Source organism: Puma concolor, chromosome C1 (genome assembly GCF_028749965.1).
Source record: "Puma concolor isolate L17-30 chromosome C1, mPumCon1.1.hap2, whole genome shotgun sequence".
In the NCBI taxonomy this organism is placed as follows: domain Eukaryota; kingdom Metazoa; phylum Chordata; class Mammalia; order Carnivora; family Felidae; genus Puma; species Puma concolor.
In genome coordinates, this window is record NC_141674.1 from 20268785 (window position 1) to 20288290 (window position 19506).

The 19506-nt window shown below is 53.1% G+C and overlaps 1 protein-coding gene across 1 annotated transcript; it reads left to right on the top strand.

The window, feature by feature from the left end:
* The first annotated feature begins 10594 nt into the window (after window positions 1-10594).
* Window positions 10595-16873, top strand: TRNP1 (TMF1 regulated nuclear protein 1). The gene is made up of 2 exons (XM_086716143.1): window positions 10595-11571; window positions 16087-16873. The coding sequence occupies exon 1, from the start codon at window positions 10719-10721 to the stop codon at window positions 11403-11405; it is 687 nt and encodes a 228-aa protein (XP_086572269.1). The 5' UTR covers window positions 10595-10718; the 3' UTR covers window positions 11406-11571; window positions 16087-16873.
* The last annotated feature ends 2633 nt before the right edge of the window (window positions 16874-19506 follow it).

The window sequence follows — 19506 nt, forward strand, 5'->3', positions numbered from 1 at the left end:
AGCCCCACGCGGGGCTCTCTGCTGTCAGCGGGGAACCTGCTTCAGATCCTCTGTCCCCCTCTCTCTCTGCACCTCCCCTGGTTATGCTCTTTCTCTCAAAAATAAATAAAATAAAATAAAATAAAAAAAGAAATGGAACTTTCTTCCTGTGGTTCTATCCCTTTTCATCCTACCACCACCGCTCATTATATTCCAGCTTCACTTGCCTCCTCTGTGTTCCCCAAATGTGCCGAACGCTCTTCTGCAAAGAATCTTACACTTCCTGCTCCTTCCGCCCTGGATTGTTTCTCCCTGGCACTTCTCAGCCTGGCTCCTTTGCATCCTTCAGGCCTTCTTCATCAGTTAGGATTTGTTCAGTTATAGGTGACAGAAAACCCAACTCAAAACAGCTTAAGAAGAAAAATGATAACTGGCTTAACTGAAAAGGTCCAAGAGGAGTACCACCTTCAGGTACGGCTGGAATCAGGCGTTCATGTGATTTCTCTACTCATGGGGTCTCTCTGTTTCTGGGCTCTCCTGCCAGGCACCAGGCAGGCACTTCCTTTCTGGTAGCAAGACGACTACCTGCAGCTCCACACTCACAATCTACTTGCTCCACAATTCCTGGGCCAAGAAAGTGTCTCTTCCCCAGGAGTTCTAGCGAGCACCCTAGGATTGAGTTTCATTGGCCAGGCCAGGATCCCAAGTCCATTCTGGAGATGGGCTGGGTGTCAGTCCCACAGAACACATGCACTGAGCTTCTCAGCACAGAAAAGTGGTGCCCCCCTCAAACATAAAAGTAGGGTCAGTGTATGACGAGAAGGCAAATCCCACAGCTTCCCGCTCCATCATCCTTGACTTCTTGATCTAACATATGTCCTTTTGGTTACTCCCTGTCACATCACCCCATTTACTTCCTTCAGAGCATGCAGGCAACCCGATCTGAAATGCTATTTGTGTTGATTCCTTGTGGCCTTCATCTTCCCCCCGGATTGAGAGTGCTCAGAGAGCAGGGACCTTGCCCCCGCTGATCACTGTTACATCTTCAGCACCTAGAGCACAGAGTAAGTGCTTGATAAAGCCTTCAGGCAGGAATGACCTTGCTGGAAAGCCATCCCCTCCTGCTTTCCCAAGCATCTCCCGTGTGGGGTTCATGCCAGGCCAGCCAGATTCCCTTCTCCACTAGATCAATCTCATCCCAATGTGGGCTCGAACTCACGAACTCACGAACTGGGAGATTATGACCTGAGCTGAAGTCAGATGCTCAATCCACTGAGCCACCCAGGTGCCCCTCTCTGTTTCTTTTAAAACAAAACATCACAGAAGAGTGGTCTAGAGTTGCTGTGGGTGCTTCCTCACTCTCAATTTACTCAGCCACTCTCTTGTTTTCCCTTCTTATCACCAACCCTTCCTGCTCAGGCTCCTTTGCTGGTTCCTCGCCATCACCATGACTTCTAAATATGGTGCTTCAGGACTTGGCTTCTCTTCTCTATCAGTGCTTTCTCCCAAGGCCATTCATCCTGCCCTGTGGCTTTAAGTGCCATCTGTATGTTGATGAAATCTCCAGCCCTGACTCTCCAGTGCTGACTTCCAGATACATCTATATACCCGCCTCCTTGTCATGGATATCCAATTTGGGTGTTATGAAATAATAGATTTAAAAAGTATATATATAGAACTCTGCCCTCAGCTCCTGGCACAGGACTCCTAAAACCCTTGTAATCTCCCAAGTGATAAAAGCATAAGGAGCATGCTGTCGCTTTACTGTTCAGTCTTTGACCCCAGTTCCTGACACAGAGCTCCTAGATCCCTTGGAGTTTCCTGGGTCATAGCAGTATCTTTTGCTATAATGAGGTGACTCTTGGTGGGTTCCTGAATAGCTTCAGAATGGGGGCTGGTCACCAGAAAGACCAAGCCATGATGAGAAGCTTGGAACTTTCAGCCCCATCCTTTGGGAAGGGGGAGAGAAGCTAGAGATTGAGTTAATAATTGATCATGCTTACGTGGTGAAGCTTCCATTAATATTCCCAAAGTATGGGTCTTGGAGAGCTCTCGGGGTGGTCGACACATCTATGTGCTTGGAGGGTGGCGCACCCCAGTTCCGTGGAGACAGAAGCTCCTGTGTTCGGGGTCCCTCCGGACCTCGCTCTCGTTTGTATCTTTTGTCACATCTTTTATTATACAATAAGCCGGCTGGTAAAGATAAATGTTGCCCTCTGTTCTGTGAGCTATTCTAGAAAATGACTGCATCCAAGGAGGGGCTCATGGGAACCTCTGATTTGCCAAGTCGGACAGAAGTTGTGGGTGACCCGAGGACCTCCTGCTTGCGATTGGGGTCTGAAGTGGAGAGCGGTCTTGTGGGAATGAACCTTGTCCGCGCAGTCTGCACGAACTCCAGCTGGTGTCGGAATTGAATGGAGTCGCGGGACACCCGGCCATGGCCTTGGAGAATCGGTCGGTGCGGGGAAGAAAACCACGCATTTACATCTGGTGACCAGAAGTGTCAGAAGTGAAGTATTGTGTGAGTACAGTATTGAAGGTAGAGAGGAAAACCGGAAAATAGTTTCCAAAATGTGTCCAAAACGAAAGTTCACCCGTCCCTTATGTATGTAGATCTTTACTAGAAAAATAGTTTTTCCTCTCTGGGTTTTTTTGTTTTTTTTTTGTTTTGTTTTGTTTTTTGAGTTTTGCCTTTCCACGTTAGACTGGTGCTTAATGAACATGATTTTACAAGTTACACGTCCATTTTCCAGTGCGCAGGAACTCAAACCATGTCCTCTGAGTGCTATGTTTTATTTATTTATTTATTTATTTATTTATTTATTTATTTATTTATTTGAGAGGGGGAGGCGGGGAAAGGAGGAAGCAGGGGAGGGGCACAGAGAGAGGGAGACACAGAATCTGAAGCAGGCTCCAGGTCCCAAGCTGTCAGCACCGAGCCTGACACGGGGCTCGAACCCACATACTGTGAGATCGTGACCTGAGCTGAAGTGGGCCGCTTAACCGACTGAGCCACCCAGGCGCCCCTCTGGATGCTATGTTAATGCCCCTTATTTCACATAATCTCTTTGCCTTTGAAACTGAGTATATACCCCTTGTAAAATATATTTCTTAACTGGACTAAAAAAATGGGAAGATATCGTGGGCTATTGCCATAGACCCCTTTTGTTCTTATTTTTGTAACGAAGCAATTAACATTCAGGGGGAAAAAAACCCAAACACCTCTGGACTTTGATTTCTCCGTGAAACCTGTCCCTCCCTTGGTCTTTTCCATCTCAGTCAAGGGCACCACAATCCGTTCGGCTCCATCTGCAAACCCAGAGGGCATTCTCCCCCAACCCCGCCCACGGATCCACCCAGAAGTCCGCTCAGTTCACCTCCAAATAAAGCTACAATCCACCCCCTTCCAACCTCTTGCCATTACTCCTGGCCTAGCCACATCCTCTCAGCTGGATTACCGCAGTAATCTCCTAACTGGTCTCCCTCATTCTCTTGCTCCCATGCAGTTCACTCTCAACAGGGCAGACAGCACAATCTTTTAAAAACAAATCAGATCATGTTGATCCGCACTTAAGCCTTTCAAAAGCTCCCCATGCACTTAGAGTAAAATCCTAATCCTCACCCTGACCTCCAAGCCCAGAGCCTTCTCCTCTGACCTCAGCTCTCCCCATTCTCCTATTGGCTTACCAGGCACAGAACACACGGATGTTTCTGTCTCAGGACCTTTGCACATACTATTTTTTCTTCTGGGAAATCTCTCCCTAATTTCACATGACTGACTCCTGCTCATCTCTCAAGCCTTAGTTTATTTTTATTTGTTTTTTTTTAATGTTTATTTATTTTTGAGAGAAAGAGACAGACTGTGAGCAGGAGAGGGGCAGAGAGAGAGAGGGAGACACAGAATCGGAAGCAGGCTCCAGGCTCTGAGCTGTCAGCACAGAGCCTGACGCAAGGCTCGAACTCCTGGACCGCGAAATCACGACCTGAGCTGAAGTTGTACACTGAGCTACCCAGGCGCCCCTCAAGTCTCGGTTTAAATGTACCGCCTAGGGGGGCCTGGGTGGCTGAGTTGGTTAGGTGTCGTCGACTCTTCACCTTGGCTCAGGTCATGATCTCATGGTTTAGTTTGTGGTACTGAGCCCCATATCATGCTCCGTCCTGTCAGCACCAGGCCTGTTTGGGATTCTCTCTCTCCCTCTTGCTCTCTGCCCCTCCTCCACTTGTTATCCACCCCCTCAAATAAATAAATAAACATCAAAAAAACATTAAATGTCACTTCCTAAGGAGAAGCTCCCCACCCCCCAACTCCTCTTTCTATTATGTCTCTGGTTTATTCCTTGTTCATGATTTCTAGGGAAGCACTAAAGATAGCATTGTGGTTGAAAATAGATTCTGCAGGCAGACTGCCTGGGTTGAATACCAGCTTGGCCACTCCTTGGCCATGTGACCTTGGTCACATTTACTTAACCATTCTGTTCTTCAGTTTCTTTATCTGTAAAATGGGGTGTACTAATAATAACCTGATAAGATCAGTACCTGGCACAGAATAACCACCAAGTAAATATTAGCAGGTATGTTCTTCGTGGCACATTTCTTGGGGTTAATTATTTGGATTTCTGAAATATAAGCTTTGAGGGAACAGGATTGTGCTTCTTCTATTTACTGCTGTGCACTTTGCACGGTGGCTGATATTTAGCAAGTGCGTAGTGACGTTGTTGAATGAATGCATGAAAACAGATTCAATCTCACCCCTTTTGGAGCTTATGATCTATTTTTTTAAGTTTATTTATTTTTAGAGAGAGAGAGAGAGCAAGTGAAGGAGGGGCAGAGGGAGAGGGAGAGAGAGAATCCCAAGCAGGCTCTGCACTCTGAGGGTTGAGCCCGACATAGGGCTCGAACTCACGACCGTGAGATCATGACCTGAGCCAAAATCAAGAGTCAGACACTCAGCTGACTGAACCACCCAGGTGCCCCTTGGAGCTAACAATCTAGAGATCATGGAGTCTTACCTTGTTCACCTTAGGCTTTGACACATGGCCACTTTAGAGATGTGGAAACTGAGACCCACAAAGGTGGAGGGATTTGAGCAAAACTTCGAGGAGGGGTGGGTATTGCTCTTCCCAACATCCCAGAGAGACGTAACATTTCTACTCGTCAGAAACACGATGAAGCACCAAACACATGTGGAACCTGCTGCATCCACTGTGGACAGGAGTCATAGCCTTTTGTTCTAGGAATATAATACCAGGGCAAAATTTTCATCACAGGAGAAATGAAACACAAAGAAAACCTGTGAGTTCTCCAGATGGAGCGACAGGGGCGGGGGAGGGGGGTTGTAGTGCTGTTGACTAAAATGGCACCAACACCGGAGTTGTGTCTTCCTGAGAAAGACGTCCAGTCCCCTGTCCAAATAATTGCCACCCTCCAAACATGTTGTCCATTCTGCATCTAGGAATCCAGAGACCTCCTTTTATAATTGTGGGAACAGAGGCTTAGAAAGACGAGGCTTGGGGCGCCTGGGAGTCTCAGTTGGATAAGCATCTGACTTCGGCTCAGGTCATGATCTCATGGTTCATGGTTTTTTGTTTTGTTTTGTTTTTTTAAACGTTTATTCATTTTTGAGAGGGAGAGATAGAGCACAAGCAGCGGGGGGGGGGGGTGGGGGGGGGACAGAGAGAGAGGGAGACACAGAATCCAAAGCAGGCTCCAGGTTCTGAGCTGTCAGCACAGAGCCTGACGCAGGGCTCGAACCCACAAACCATGAGATCATGACCTGAGCCGAAATCAGACACTTAACTGACTGAGCCACCCAGGCGCCCTCATGGGTTCGTGGGTTTGAGCCCCACATGGGGATCTGCACTCTCAGCACAGAGCCTGCTTCGGATCTTCTGTCTCCTTCTCTCTCTGCCCCTCCCTTGCTCTCTCTCTCTCTCTCTCAGAAACAAACATTAAAAAAAAATAAAATCTTTAAAAAGAAAGAAAGAAAGAGGAGACTTGCTCAAGGCCACATAATGACTTAAACCCAAGTCGTGTTGCTTCTAGTGTAAGATACCTTTAAGCTTTAATTCATATGAAAGCTCTTAACCTGAGAATGGAGAGAAAGGGGAAGTGAGGAGGAGGGCGGAGAGGGAGGAGGAGGCGTCAGCTTATGAGCTCACTGGCAGGCAGGGGCACTGACAGGTGTGGAGCCATCAGAAACCTTGCAGGGAGGGCAGGGGAGTCTGCTGAGGGAAGAGGAGAAGGAGGCCGGGGCCTAGCTAGGTTATTTTCAGAGCTGCTATCTTTGTCTGCATCTGCTAAATTATTAAACTGATATCACATCCTGGAGGGTGCCAGGCCAGGTTGCCAGGAAGAGACTGAAAAAGAGGGGTCGGATCTCTTGGTGAGGCCTCGAATCTTCTAGGCTGGATGGAAGCAGACTCCTCAGGCCTTGACCTCCTGCCCCATCCCACTCTCAGCTGGTGGAGGGGGATCATGAGTTGGGCCACAGCCTCTGTCAGGCCCTGTCTCTCTCCACTGGCTTCTGTGTCAGAGGAGCATGCATATAATGGACAGAACTCTGGAGCCAGGCCCCCCTGGGCTGCTTCGTCTCTTTCAGGTCTCTGACTCAGACCCCAGACAGATTTGACCAGCTTTTGAGACCCTGGACACGCCTGCACCTATGTCCTTGTCAGTGCCATGGGTATTGGCAATTCCATTCCTTAGAGCCTGAAGTTCATGGGGAAAGAGTCCGTTTCTCAGGGTTGCACAGCTAGGGGTGAGCTGAGCTTCAGTGCAGACTGAAGTCTCTCTAATTCCGGATGACTTTCCCCTCCTTAGTCTTTTAAAATATTTTAATATGTTCTTTATTTCTCATCTCTTCTACAAAAGGGATGTCTCACTTCTGTAAAGATCAGAAAAAACCCGACACTCTTTATAGTTTAAAAATGTATTCCCTAATTCCAAATGTGTTTGCCAGGCTGGCTGTGTCCGTGGAGGTCGTTGCTGTGGCCCCTGTCCACTCCCAGGAGCCGGGCAGGGGTGAGGGCGGGGCAGGCCAATTAAGGAAGCCGGGAAGGAAGCGGGCAGATAGATGCCAAATGCCTCTCACCTCTGGCCCTGTGCACGCCGTGTTCCCATCCTGAATCTTCTTCCCTTCTTGTCCCCCCACCACCTGTGCATCACTCCATTTGAATCAGCCTTCAGGTCTCAGTTTAAATATCGTCTCCCACGGGCAACTCTCCTGAACCTTTCCCCATGCAGCTGGGCTCAGTGTCTGTTTTATGCCCCCATAGCCTCAGTGTTCCCTCCATCCCAGTAGATATCTCATTGAAATGCCATCACCTGGCTCTGTCTCCGCCGCACCCCCCCCCCCCCCGCCACCGCCCAAAACTGTGTATTTCCTGAGGGCAGAGCCCCATATGGTCATTGCTTCCAGCAGCCAGACCGACAGAGGAGCTATTGATCAAATTTGTTGAATGGGTGAAAGAAGAAAGAAGGAAGGAAGGAAGGAAGGAAGGAAAGAAAGAAAGAAAGAAAGAAAGCAAGCAAGCAAGCGCGGGCTTCTACATTCTCAACAAGCTCTACCCTTGCATTATGTTTCAATTCAAATAAACATTTATTGACTGTGTTATGAGGTCAGACACTCAACTTGAGATGGTTCTCATGGTAAGCAAAACCGACCTAGGGAGAGAGACGATTAAATAACTAAGCAAGATGGGGCGCCTGGGTGGCGTAGTCGGTTAAGCGTCCGACTTCAGCCAGGTCACGATCTCGCAGTCCGTGAGTTCGAGCCCCGCGTCGGGCTCTGGGCTGATGGCTCGGAGCCTGGAGCCTGTTTCCGATTCTCTGTCTCCCTCTCTCTCTGCCCCTCCCCTGTTCATGCTCTGTCTCTCTCTGTCCCAAAAATAAAAAAAAATAAAAAATAAACGTTGAAAAAAAAAATAAGCAAGAAACAAATATGTATCTATCTATAACTTGTGGGAAGTGCCATAGAGAATAGGAACAGGGGAGATACCAGAATAACAGGGAGATGAAGGATGACTTTGGGGTGGGTCAGATCCATGTTTGAATCCTCTCAGTCACTTATCTGTTGTGTGGCCTTAGGCAAGCCTCTTCACTTCTCTGGGCTTTGGTTTCTTATCAGGAAGAAAAGGCTGATGATACCTGTCTCCTGAGGATGCTGGGAGGATATAAACATTCATCCTTTCAGTTAATATGCGTTCAGTATCTCCTATTCTGAGAAACGACTTGCCTAAATGGACAATGTGTCAGACTCAGGTCTGGCTGGGTCTCTGGATCTGGCGGGGAGTGGGGGTGGGGGGCAAGTCCTGATCTTGTTCCCCTTGATTTGTTCCCCAGAAGTTGAGAACGGAGATTTGCCTGATGTAGGCAACATACCTGTCAATCTCCCCACAGTCATGGGGGTGGGGGACTTCTGCATGGAGAAAGACACAAGGTTTGATGACACAAAGGGGACCACTCAATGAAAGGACACATTTAGCAGGGCATTCCTCCTTGCTGGGGGCAATCTGGAAACTCCTGAGCCTCCATCATCTCCATGGAGCCCTTCTGACTCCCTGAGTCCCCCCATCCCCCCTCACTGATCCTCCCTTCTTCTGTGAGCCTCTTCCTCTTCCAACACCAGGGCATCCACTAGCCCTCTCCTCTCCCCCCCTCTCACTGAGCCCATCATGTTCCCTGAACCGTTCTTCTTGCCCTCACTGGGCCCCTCCCTCCTCCTCCACTGAGCCTGGTCACCGAGCATCCCCCCCTCAATCCTGCCAAGTCCTCCTCCCTTCCTCTTCCTCATGAGTCTGGTGTGCCCTCAGGGACCACTCTCCTCTCTCTGAGCCCCTTCTGAGCTGCCCCTCAGGAGCAGAGCTTTCTCACCCTCGAGTCCCCATCACTCAGTTTAAGGCACCTGAAAACACTTAGAGAACATGGCGGGTCAGGGCATCCATCGTCCTCCTCCAGGTGAAGCCCTCCTCCTCAACATCAAGTGAGTGCAGCTCCCCCATCAGCTTCCTGTTCATCTGGGGCAGTAGTCACGCTGGCTACACCTTTTTGGCAAGTCCTCCCGAGACTGAGGTTTGCTGGGGTTCTTCTTAATCAGTCTCAGAACTGGTTTTTGGCCCCCCAGCCCTTGCTCCCACCCACCACAGAGATCTCCCATCGCTTATGGCACCTTCAAGTGGGTGGAAACTGGGGCATGGTCTAGGTGTCTGGGCAAGTGTTTGGAGGCAGTAGGGCAGGGGCACTTCTAGTTCACGGAAAATGGGCAGGGCTCAGTCCTATCATATTGCCAGGCTGACTAAAGTCCCATTTAAGGGGCGCCTGGGTGGCGCAGTCAGTCAAGCGTCCGACTTCAGCCAGGTCACGATCTCGCGGTCCGTGAGTTCGAGCCCCGCCCTCAGGCTCTGGGCTGATGGCTCAGAGCCTGGAGCCTGTTTCCGATTCTGTGTCTCCCTCTCTCTCTGCCCCTCCCCCGTTCATGCTCTGTCTCTCTCTGTCCCAAAAATAAATAAACGTTGAAAAAAAAAATAAAGTCCCATTTAAGGAGGATCCTTCAATGCCAGGAGACCCAGGTATCTGAGCTCCCAGATGGCACGAATGGTCAAGTTGGTCCCCTTCAACGGTCCAGATTCAGCGACTGACCTGCAGTGTGACCTTGAGCAAGGCACTGCTGCACCTTCTGGGTCTGTTTCCCCCTTTGTCTCTAGATGTGGGGATACCTACTACTGGAAGGAGCAAACAGGAGCAAGGGCACAGAAAGTATTTTAAATTTTTTTTTTCAACGTTTTTATTTATTTTTGGGACAGAGAGAGACAGAGCATGAACGGGGGAGGGGCAGAGAGAGAGGGAGACACAGAATCGGAAACAGGCTCCAGGCTCTGAGCCATCAGCCCAGAGCCTGACGCGGGGCTCGAACTCACGGACCGCGAGATCGTGACCTGGCTGAAGTCGGACGCTTAACCGACTGCGCCACCCAGGCGCCCCCAGAAAGTATTTTAAACACCGTGGGGTCAGGGCTCCTTTGAGAAAGCCACGCCAGGCTCAGGGGCTGCGCTGTGGTTTGTTTCGCAAGCGAAGGGCTTCCTTGGTCGGGGGACAGCCCGGCCAGATCTCTACCAGGACGCCAGTCACCCCTCTGCATTAACCTCTCTACCGACCCAGGGAGTTGGAGAGGGGGTCCTGGTGAGACTTGTGGCCCAGACCAGGCAGAACCAGTTCGGTGAAGGGGCGCACGGCCAACAGTTACTGGAAGGAGCACTGAGCAAGGAGCCACGTCTCCTGAGTTCTAGTCCAGACTCCCAGTGGCACACACAGTGTGGCCTCAGGCATCCCTCCCCACCATCACGCGCCGGGGACTGAAGTCCATGATTTCTAAGCACCAACTATCAGAGTTTATGACTTAGGGACCAGACCAGAGAAGATGAGGTCCTCTTTACACCCCAAATTTGGGGGGAAGTGGATGGGCACCGGACGCCCCAGCAGGGCAGAGCCGGACGAGGGCCAGGGCCCCGAGGGGTTTGGGCAAAGTCCCGAGCCGGCGGGGCCGGGGAGGCGGGTTCAGGCATGCCAGTCTCTGATTGGCTGTGCTGTCCATCGCTCCGCCCCGTGTGCTATAAGATGCACCGGCGCCTGGCGTGGGAGCTGCCGCCGCATCTCTCTCGCGTGCGCGGCGTCCGTCCTCCCCCTCGCGGGGGCAGCTGGCCAGACCAGCGGATCGACGGCCGCAGACCGCCGGGGGGCGGGGGATGCCGGGCTGCCGCATCAGCGCCTGCGGCCCGGGGGCCCAGGAAGGGACGGCGGAACCGGGGTCCCCGCCGCCGCCGCCCCGGGAGCCCCTGTCGTCCCCTCAGCCCCCGCCCCCAACTCCGACCTTGACTCCGACCCCGGCTCAGGTCTCTTCACCGCCCGAAGCGGCCCGGGCGTGGGCGGGCTCGGCGGAGGGGCAGGAGCTACAGCGCTGGCGCCAGGGCGCTAACGTGGGTGCGGGGGGCACCGGGCCGGCAGGGGGCGCGGCGGCGGCGGCGGCGGCGGGAGCGGGGGGCCGCGCGCTGGAGCTGGCCGAAGCGCGGCGGCGACTGCTGGAGGTGGAGGGCCGCCGGCGCCTGGTGTCGGAGCTGGAGAGCCGTGTGCTGCAGCTGCACCGCGTCTTCCTGGCGGCCGAGCTGCGCCTAGCGCACCGCGCCGAGAGCCTGGGCCGCCTGGGCGGCGGCGTGGCGCAGGCCGAGCTCTACCTGGCGGCGCACGGGTCGCGCCTCAAGAAGGGCCCGCGCCGCGGCCGCCGCGGCCGCCCGCCCGCGCTGCTGGCCTCGGCGCTGGGCCTGGGTGGCTGCGTGCCCTGGGGCGCCGGGCGCCTGCGGCGGGGCCACGGCCCCGAGCCCGACTCGCCCTTCCGCCGAAGTCCGCCCCGCGGCCCCGCCTCCCCCCAGCGCTGACCTCAGCGCGGGGACCCCTGGCCACCCCCGACAGGCCATCGCCGAGGTGTCGACCGACGGATCGGGACGTCGGCTGGATGGACGGCGTCACCGGCGCGGATGGACAGACTGACGGACCCCAGGAAGAGACAGTCGGGGGGCCAGGGGCCCAGTAAAGGAGGCTGAGGTGCGGTCTTAGCGGCTGGCGCATCTGAGGGGGCGGGGCGGGGTGGTGCAGGGCCCCGATTTCCCTTCCGTGGGGCTTCTGGACCTCCGCTGGGTCCCTAATAAAGCTGTCCATTTTGTTACTGCCTCTCCCAGACCTCCTGGGTTCTGGGGAGTAAGGTGGTAGCACCAAGTCCCCATTATAGAGTTGGAAAAATTGAAGATGCTCAGATTCCAGGAGGGGTTTGCCGGCAAACTTTCACCACTGGGAGCCTGCTGCGCTGACGCAGGCCATCCACCCCTCCCTCCCTACACCCGCGTTGCCTTTCCTGGGTCCTTTGTGGCTGTAAGAAGAGACTTGCCCTTGAGACTGCTGATTTCTGGCGCCGCCCAGCTCTAGACCTTCGGGGAGGACAGAATAATGAGGTCCCAGGATGCGGTGGGGGCCAGCAATGTACCACTAAGTTCTCTCCTAAGCCCGTTTCCCATTTGGGGGGACAGAATCCCAGAGAGATTGAGGATTTGTTCCCATCACACTGAGGCCCTTCCACTTCTAGGAGACAGATCTTTTCTCATGCTCTCAAGCAATTTTGCCAAGTCAAGTACATCTTGACTTCGATAACCTGGGTGGGGTATTTGGTAACTGCTTAAGGCCTTACCTGCTCTCCTAAGGTTCCTCCACCGTCCCCCACCCCCAACCCGTCTCTAAGATGGTTCTGCCAGTCATGGAGCCAGGTGACATCCTTTAACGGGCCCCAAGGGGGTAGGTATGTCATCTACTTCTAGAAGGGGGGGCCTTAAAGGGCCAGACCTGAAATGAGATTGGCTACTATTCTTCCTGTCCACATGCCTATCAGCACCCTGCTCCCCCCTGCCCCCCCCCCCTCCGCTGTGAATGGCCTGGCTGCCGTTTTGCTGCTTGGACTGATTGGACTGCAGCCTCCCTTGTTGGTCTGTGAAGTGGTTATCTTCACCTCTGAGAAGGGCTGTAGTGAGGTTAACACAGGGCAGAGGTCATTCTTCCCCCATCAGTCAGAGGAAGGTTTTATCCTTTTAAATCACACCTAGAAACAAGCACTGCTTTTGCTGGTGGATCTAGGAGCTAATTTAAAGCCCTCATTTTACAGCAAGGTCACGTCCCAGCACTGGACAGAACTAGGTCCCAAGCCTGTGTGTCCTTTCCATAGTGTCTCCTCCCTGCCCGGGGGCAGGGTCTAGAGAGCTGGTGTCCAGCCTATCTACTATGTGACCTGGAACAACTCTGCCTCCTCTTTGGACTGGTTTGCTTAGTCCCTCTCTGAACATAGCTGTCCTTCCTCATGTCAGGGCTTGGGAATAGGGAAGAAAGGGTAGGATGAGAATGTCAGAGTCACTGGAGTCTGGCTTAATCCTAGAGTTTTGAGGGTCAGGTAAACCGCTCTCTGAAAGGCAGAGCCCCAGGGACCCTCACCTGACTCTCAGCCCTTCCTCTCCCTCTCCTCAGGTACTATACGTTGGGGCTGGTTTCTCACAGCCAGGCTTTTCCCAAACCCATTCTTGGCTAGGGGAGGGAAGTCCAGGAGGAGGTCTCAGGGAGTCTGAGTGAGCTTGGGGACCAGGAGAGCAGTGAGGGGCCCTGGTGTCCTCTGGCTTCCCCGGAGAGAGGGAGAACCTTCTGAGGTTATTCAGTTCATTCAGGGTCTAGAGGCCCAGAGAAAACAAGGACTTCCTGGAGGTGACACAGGAGCTCAGGCTGCAGCACTGGGCTACAGCCAGGACTGTTTGTTTTCTGGGTTGCACAGGAAAGGGGCACTTGGTCCAGAGAAGCTTTTAGCTAATTGTGTAAAGTGCTCTGTGCCATCACAGCGTTGCCTTCTCTGGGATTTATTGGTAATCAGCTTTGTCCTGATTTGGAGGCGGTGGGGGGTGAGGCATTAGAGATGGTTCTTGCTGGAGAAAGTGATGTGTGTGTGTGGGAGATAGAGATTGGTCCTAGTGTCACTGGCAGCTCTGGTCCCCTCCCCCCTCCCAGATGTCCCACTGCTCACCAAAGGCCTTCGCCCTGGGTACACAGTACTCAGTGACTTGAACCCCAGCTCTTGGTTCAGGACTCCACCCAGGGTTCCTCAGCCAACTAATAAAAATCACTTTCCCACCCCTGTCTGGCCCACCCAACCCCCTCTAGGAGCCTCCATTTTCTCCTCAGTCAACAAACATTAATATCTACTCTGTCCAGGAGCTCAAGAAGGAGCAGTGAATCAGAGGGTCTCTGCTTTTAAGGGCTTGTGTTTCCTAGCCCTCGTCTAGGCAGCCTTCCCTGGCAGTCACCATCCCAGGGAACCCTCTGGGGCTGGGTAAGTTGTGTTGTTGGAGGGCTATATTTATACCTTCACAAATAACTATAGCTCCTGGTCGGATGACTGACCCCGCTCTGCCCCAACTTTTTGAACACTTTTGTTGATGGCTCCAGCCCTGAGGATCTTGAGAGACTCGTGCATTGAGAACATCGATGGCTAGCCGTGAATCTGGGATCTCAGCAAAGGGAAATGAGAACAGGAATATTTCTTTGGGCCAGTGTTTGGGCTGGGAGATGAGTTCAAGGTTCTAATTCAGAATTTGCCTTTTCCCTGGATGAGCCCCCTTCCCTCTCTAGGGATCCCTAGCCAAGTGAGGGCGTTTCTGGGAGGCGCCACCAGAGGGCAGTGTGGGGCTGCTTCCCGGGGCGTGGGGGCGTGGCCTGAAGCAGGCTCTATTCCCCACGGTAGCCGCCCCCGACTAGCCCCTTTTCGGCCTTGCAGGGTGCAAGGGGGCCTTCTTTGGCCTTGAGTTTTAAGGGTCTGGCAGACCGAGCGGGTCGTGGCGGTCATTTAGAGAAGGGGCGTACGGTTGGGCCTCTGGTTGGGCCCAGCCCCGGACCTCAGGGGAAGGTTCATCGAGAGAGACTGTCCTGGAAAAAGAGGTTGCCCCTGTTGGTGGCCACCGTCTGAGTGCAAGGCTGGAGTCATTTCGCTCCTCACAGATTTGGTACACCCTGGGGCCGTCTGGGGACCAGGGTGGCTTCCTAGAGATTCGGCATAAACAACAGGTCACAGCCGAGGTGCCTCCAAGCCTGCAGTTTCCCTTACCTGCCAGGTCCCCAGAGAAAATTCAGCCGCCCAGTCTTCTCAGAGATAAAAGAGAGGCTCCCTGCTTTACAGCCTGGGGGAGGAGGCATTTGGGAAAGCTGGGAGATCCCCAGACTGTTTCTTCCCCCATTAGTACCTGACGAACCCTGGCCAGGAGTGATAGGGGAAGAGAATCCTTGGTTCCTGAATATTTTAACCACCTCCTCCGTGCTAGGCACTTTACCTTCTATCCATTTCAGTCCTCCCGACCACTCCGCAAAGGGGAGTAGCTGGGAAAAGCACAACCATTTCCGTGGTTGAGGAAACTGAGGACGAGGTAGGGCAGATGACTTACCCAAGGACTAGAACCTGCAAAGGAGGGGTCCTTTAAACACTAGGCTACCCGGCTTCTCATTTACCAGGCTAATGAGGGCTCCATTTGACGGTGGGGGATCTGGGCTCTTACCCTTTAAGTCTGGGTACATTGGCCTCTGGTCCTTGGATCTGGGAGGGGTGTGATGAGATGCTGGAAATGTGGCAGAAGGTGCACCCCCCCTCCCCAATCATCTCCACCAAGTTCTGGGGCACACCCCTAGAAGCTGGCTCCCCACCCTGGTTGTCTGGGCTCCGGGGGTGAGTCAGGCTGAGTCAGCATACCTGGCTTCAGGCAAGGGCAGGCCAGCGATGCTCAGGGCCTGGGCTTGCCTTGGAGGGCTACCTCCTCTCCCTGCACACCTGGGATGTTTGGTGCCAAGGAGAGCAAAGGGCCTGGGATGGCAGAGGAGGAGGACAACAGTCTCCATGGTGGGGCAGAAAGTGCCCCAAGCTTGGAACAAGACAGATGTGGGATTCAGTGCTTGCCTGTGACTTTTCCGCCGGAAGACCTTGGGCAAATGACTCCCCTTCTCCGAGCTGGTTTCTTGTGCGCGTCTGTGTTACTGGGGAGCTGGGGAGGAGATAACCCCAGACTGTTAAATGAGAGGTCACACTAAGCACAAAGTGGAGATTTGTAAATGTTTGAGTGGGCCAATCTACCTAGCCCAGGAGAGGCTGCTAGGACAGAGCCCCCAGGCAGTGTGGGCCTTTGCTTCTCCAGAGCATCGCCATATCAGGAATCCCTGGAACGATCCCCCTTCTCCCCCCACTGTCGGTCCTAGGGAACTCCATAAGGGGAGAGGTGGAGGCAGGGAAGGCTTTTCTTCCCAGGAACATTCCATTCCAGCTGCTCAGACCAGTGGGGATCCCAGCCAAGGACAAAGGCCCAAGGGAACCTCTCCTTACCCCAGGAGCCCCCATCTCTTCCTGGGCAGGAGCCAGTGGAGCCCTGTCCCGGAATAAAGTCCCGTACCTTCTCTCCACAATGGCCCCTCTCGAGGCAAATGTTGAAGGGTTTGGGTGGGGCTGGGTGGCTTTGGGAAGGAGGTAATTAAAGCTCTTGACATTATTCTTTCCAGCTCCTCCCAGTTCCCCAGAGCCTCTACTGTCTGCATCTGGACTCCTGGATTCTGCTCCTTCCCCGGGCACTTCCTTCCTTCAGGAAGACGTCTCACAACCTCACACAACCGAATTGATCCCACACAACCTTGGCACCGTCCTTACTTTACAGGAGCCTTGCACTTAACAGTGGCAAGGTGCTCAATTCTGGGGAAGGTGCCTGTTCTCTTGAGTTTCCTTATATAATCTGCATTTGACTTTGGCTGACACCGTATGATTGGAAATGTTACAACAGGTCCTCTGAGGTGCAATCAGATTACCTAAGAAAGGAGCAAACGTTTCCACTGTGAAAATGAAAAGGATTTCTTTTAAGAAATAGTCACCGTTCCTAAGTCGCAGTGCAGCTGGGGTCCCCGTTTTGGTCGATGCCATCGCTTCTCAGTCTGACAAAGCTGGGAGGCCTGTGTGATGGGAAATGTTCTGAGAAATCCCTTGTTCCCTCACCCGCTGTCCTTGTCCTCTCCGACTAGGGGTGTGCCTGTGGCCTCTCAGACAGATGATAAGTTGCTGGCCTGGGGGGGGGGGCACCTCTTTCTCAGGAAGAGGCGGTGTTAACATAAAAATCCTAAGCAAAGTTTTAAATGAAAAATGGGAGCATATTTATTCAAGTATCCTGATAATAAAAGGAAGGGGGGGGGAGCATACTTACGACCAAGAACTTGTAGAATTCGGCAAAACAAATGTATATTGAATCAATCCCCTGATTTATACATTCAGGAAGAATAAATTTCAATAACGTGAGACAGAGGCATGTGGTTTTGAGGTTCACTTTGCAGGTGTCCTTGCCGCCTTTCCTTTGGTGTGTCTGTCACACAACACCTTCTGCGTAGTTTCTGTTGGCAACCTGGCCCTGGTGACTGATTTGCAGACTGCTTTCCCCCTTGATCTGGCTCAGAGCTGACCCTCTCCAGGATGTCTCCCCTGATTAAGGATGTGACGAGGAAGCTCGGGGCTGGGCGTGCACGTGTGAGACTGTGCGTGACACCGAGGAGGTCGTGCACATTTGTGATAACATGGCAGCATGACGATCCATGGAGGATCGCGTGTGACTGTGCTAGCGACAACAGGGACCCGTTTGTCAGGGCCCCAGCAGGAGACAGGGCACACTCAAACTGGAAAGAGATTTTAAAAGGGGTTATTTCCAGAAATGTGGGCCGGGCTTAAGAAACTAACCAACGACAGTGCAGCTCTCTCAGGCTAGCAACAGTGGGGAGCCTTTACAAGGGGACAGGAAAGGGAGGGTGCAGGTGTGTGGAGAAGGCCCCTGACAGGAACAGTGGCCTTTGGTTGAGAAATGTAGCCAACCATGGCAACCTGGTGGGGGAGGGAAGAGGCGGAATAAACATTCCATTCTCCTCCTCCTTTCAGTGCTGGGGTCTCTCATTGGCTGAACCAACAGGAAGGCTGAGAACAAGGGAGCCATTGACCCACAGTCCATAGAGGTCAGCCTCCCAGAGCACCAAGCACGAAGGGTGGAGAGTGGGACTGGAGGGGCCAACACATCATGTCACTGCCTGAGGGCATGTCTTCTGTTCCCCAAAGTTCACAGCAATGCGTCTCCCGGCTCTGGAGCTCCCCCACCCACCATGGGTCATAAGGGGCGGGTGGACTGCTTCTTGGTGAGCACTGTGGGGCTGGGGGGTGGGGCTTTCCTCCCTCCACCTTCCCCTCTCTGGCTGTGATTCCCAGTTCTTGACTCCTGCCTACCCTGGCATCTTAGATGGTTCCAGGAACTGTCCCGGAGAGAACAATGCCAACCACTGAGTCACTGTTTTTCTCACACCCAGAAACACGGCACCACCCCCAAACACACCCACAGGCGCACCTGCTGCCACCATGGGTCTCTGACATAGTCACCGCAAGTCATGGCTGGTGTCATGTACATCAAGAAAACGTACATCTTGGCACACTGCTGCCCTGCCATGGTCCTACATAAAATGGCAAGTGCACAGTAATGCAAACTGTCACATGCCAACGATGCCCCATCACACAGATGTACAGGAGACATACTGTCACGCTCATCCACGTGAAATCAGAGCGGAGGGGCGGGAGAGTGTGGGGGTTAACAGCAATGGCTCTGGAGTCAGCCACACCTCTTTGACCTCTCTGGCACCAGCTTCCTTGCCCGTAAACGTGGAGATAATGATTGCTCTTCCCTCGAGAATGAAACGAGAGGTAGTGACCGCGAAGGCTGTAGCACAGTGCCCGGCCTGGAGTAAAGACTCTAGCAGTGGAAGCTGTTACTGGGAACTCCTGGCTCACATTCTCCCACATCTCACGCCCATGCATGTTGCAGACCAGCAGCGGCGAGCACATGCCTGTGCAAGGCCAGCCAGACGCCCTCAGGCACACGTGCCCTCCCCCAGACACGTCTGCTGGGAGCATGTGCACATTGACAAATTCCCTCGGCCTGGAAGCTCTTTCCCCAGACATCTGCATAAGCTTGCTATCCATTGCCTTTAAGTGTTCAATCAAATGTCACCCTTTCGATGAGGTCCATCCATCCTTTTTTTTTTTTTAATTTTTTTTTTTCAACGTTTATTTATTTTTGGGACAGAGAGAGACAGAGCATGAACGGGGGAGGGGCAGAGAGAGAGGGAGACACAGAATCGGAAACAGGCTCCAGGCTCTGAGCCATCAGCCCAGAGCCTGACGCGGGGCTCGAACTCGGGGACCGCGAGATCGTGACCTGGCTGAAGTCGGACGCTTAACCGACTGCGCCACCCAGGCGCCCCATCCTGACTTTTTAAAACCACATACCCCAGCACTCCCAATCCCTTACCCTGCTGTGTACTTTAAGCATTATTGACCTTCTAAGAAGATATACTCTAGTTTATTTTCTGTCCACCCTATTCGAGTATAATCTTCATGAGAGTGGGGAATCTTGCTTGGTCTTTTGGGTGCTGATGTATTCCAACTCCTGTAGGGGCCGCTGGCACACGATGGGCTGAATGCCGTGTGGACACTTACTGTGGGTCTCTAGCTTTCTCACTCTCTGAAACAAGCACATCTGGGTGAACCCCAGTGCCCACCCAACAAGCTAAGCCTGTGTGCTTACACGTGCCCAACTCAGGAGCTGGGATAAACTTAATCTCTCCTAGGCCCCTAGTTGGGTGGGCACAGCCAAGGTGGAGGGGGGGCGCTATTTTCAGTCACCAAGCCAAGAAAGTGTTTCCACTCACCCTTCTGGCCTTTTTGAGCCCCGCAGAGACTCACTGAGCCGGTGAGTTGGCTGGGCTCACCCAGGTCACCTGGGGCCTCCTCTGAGGCCTTGTTTTTTTCACCCTGACTAGAACCTCAAGCCATCACTTCAGAAACCACTAATGAGGTTGTCTGTGTTAAGGGCTTTGCAATCCTTGGATCAAAGAGGCTGGGTAAAC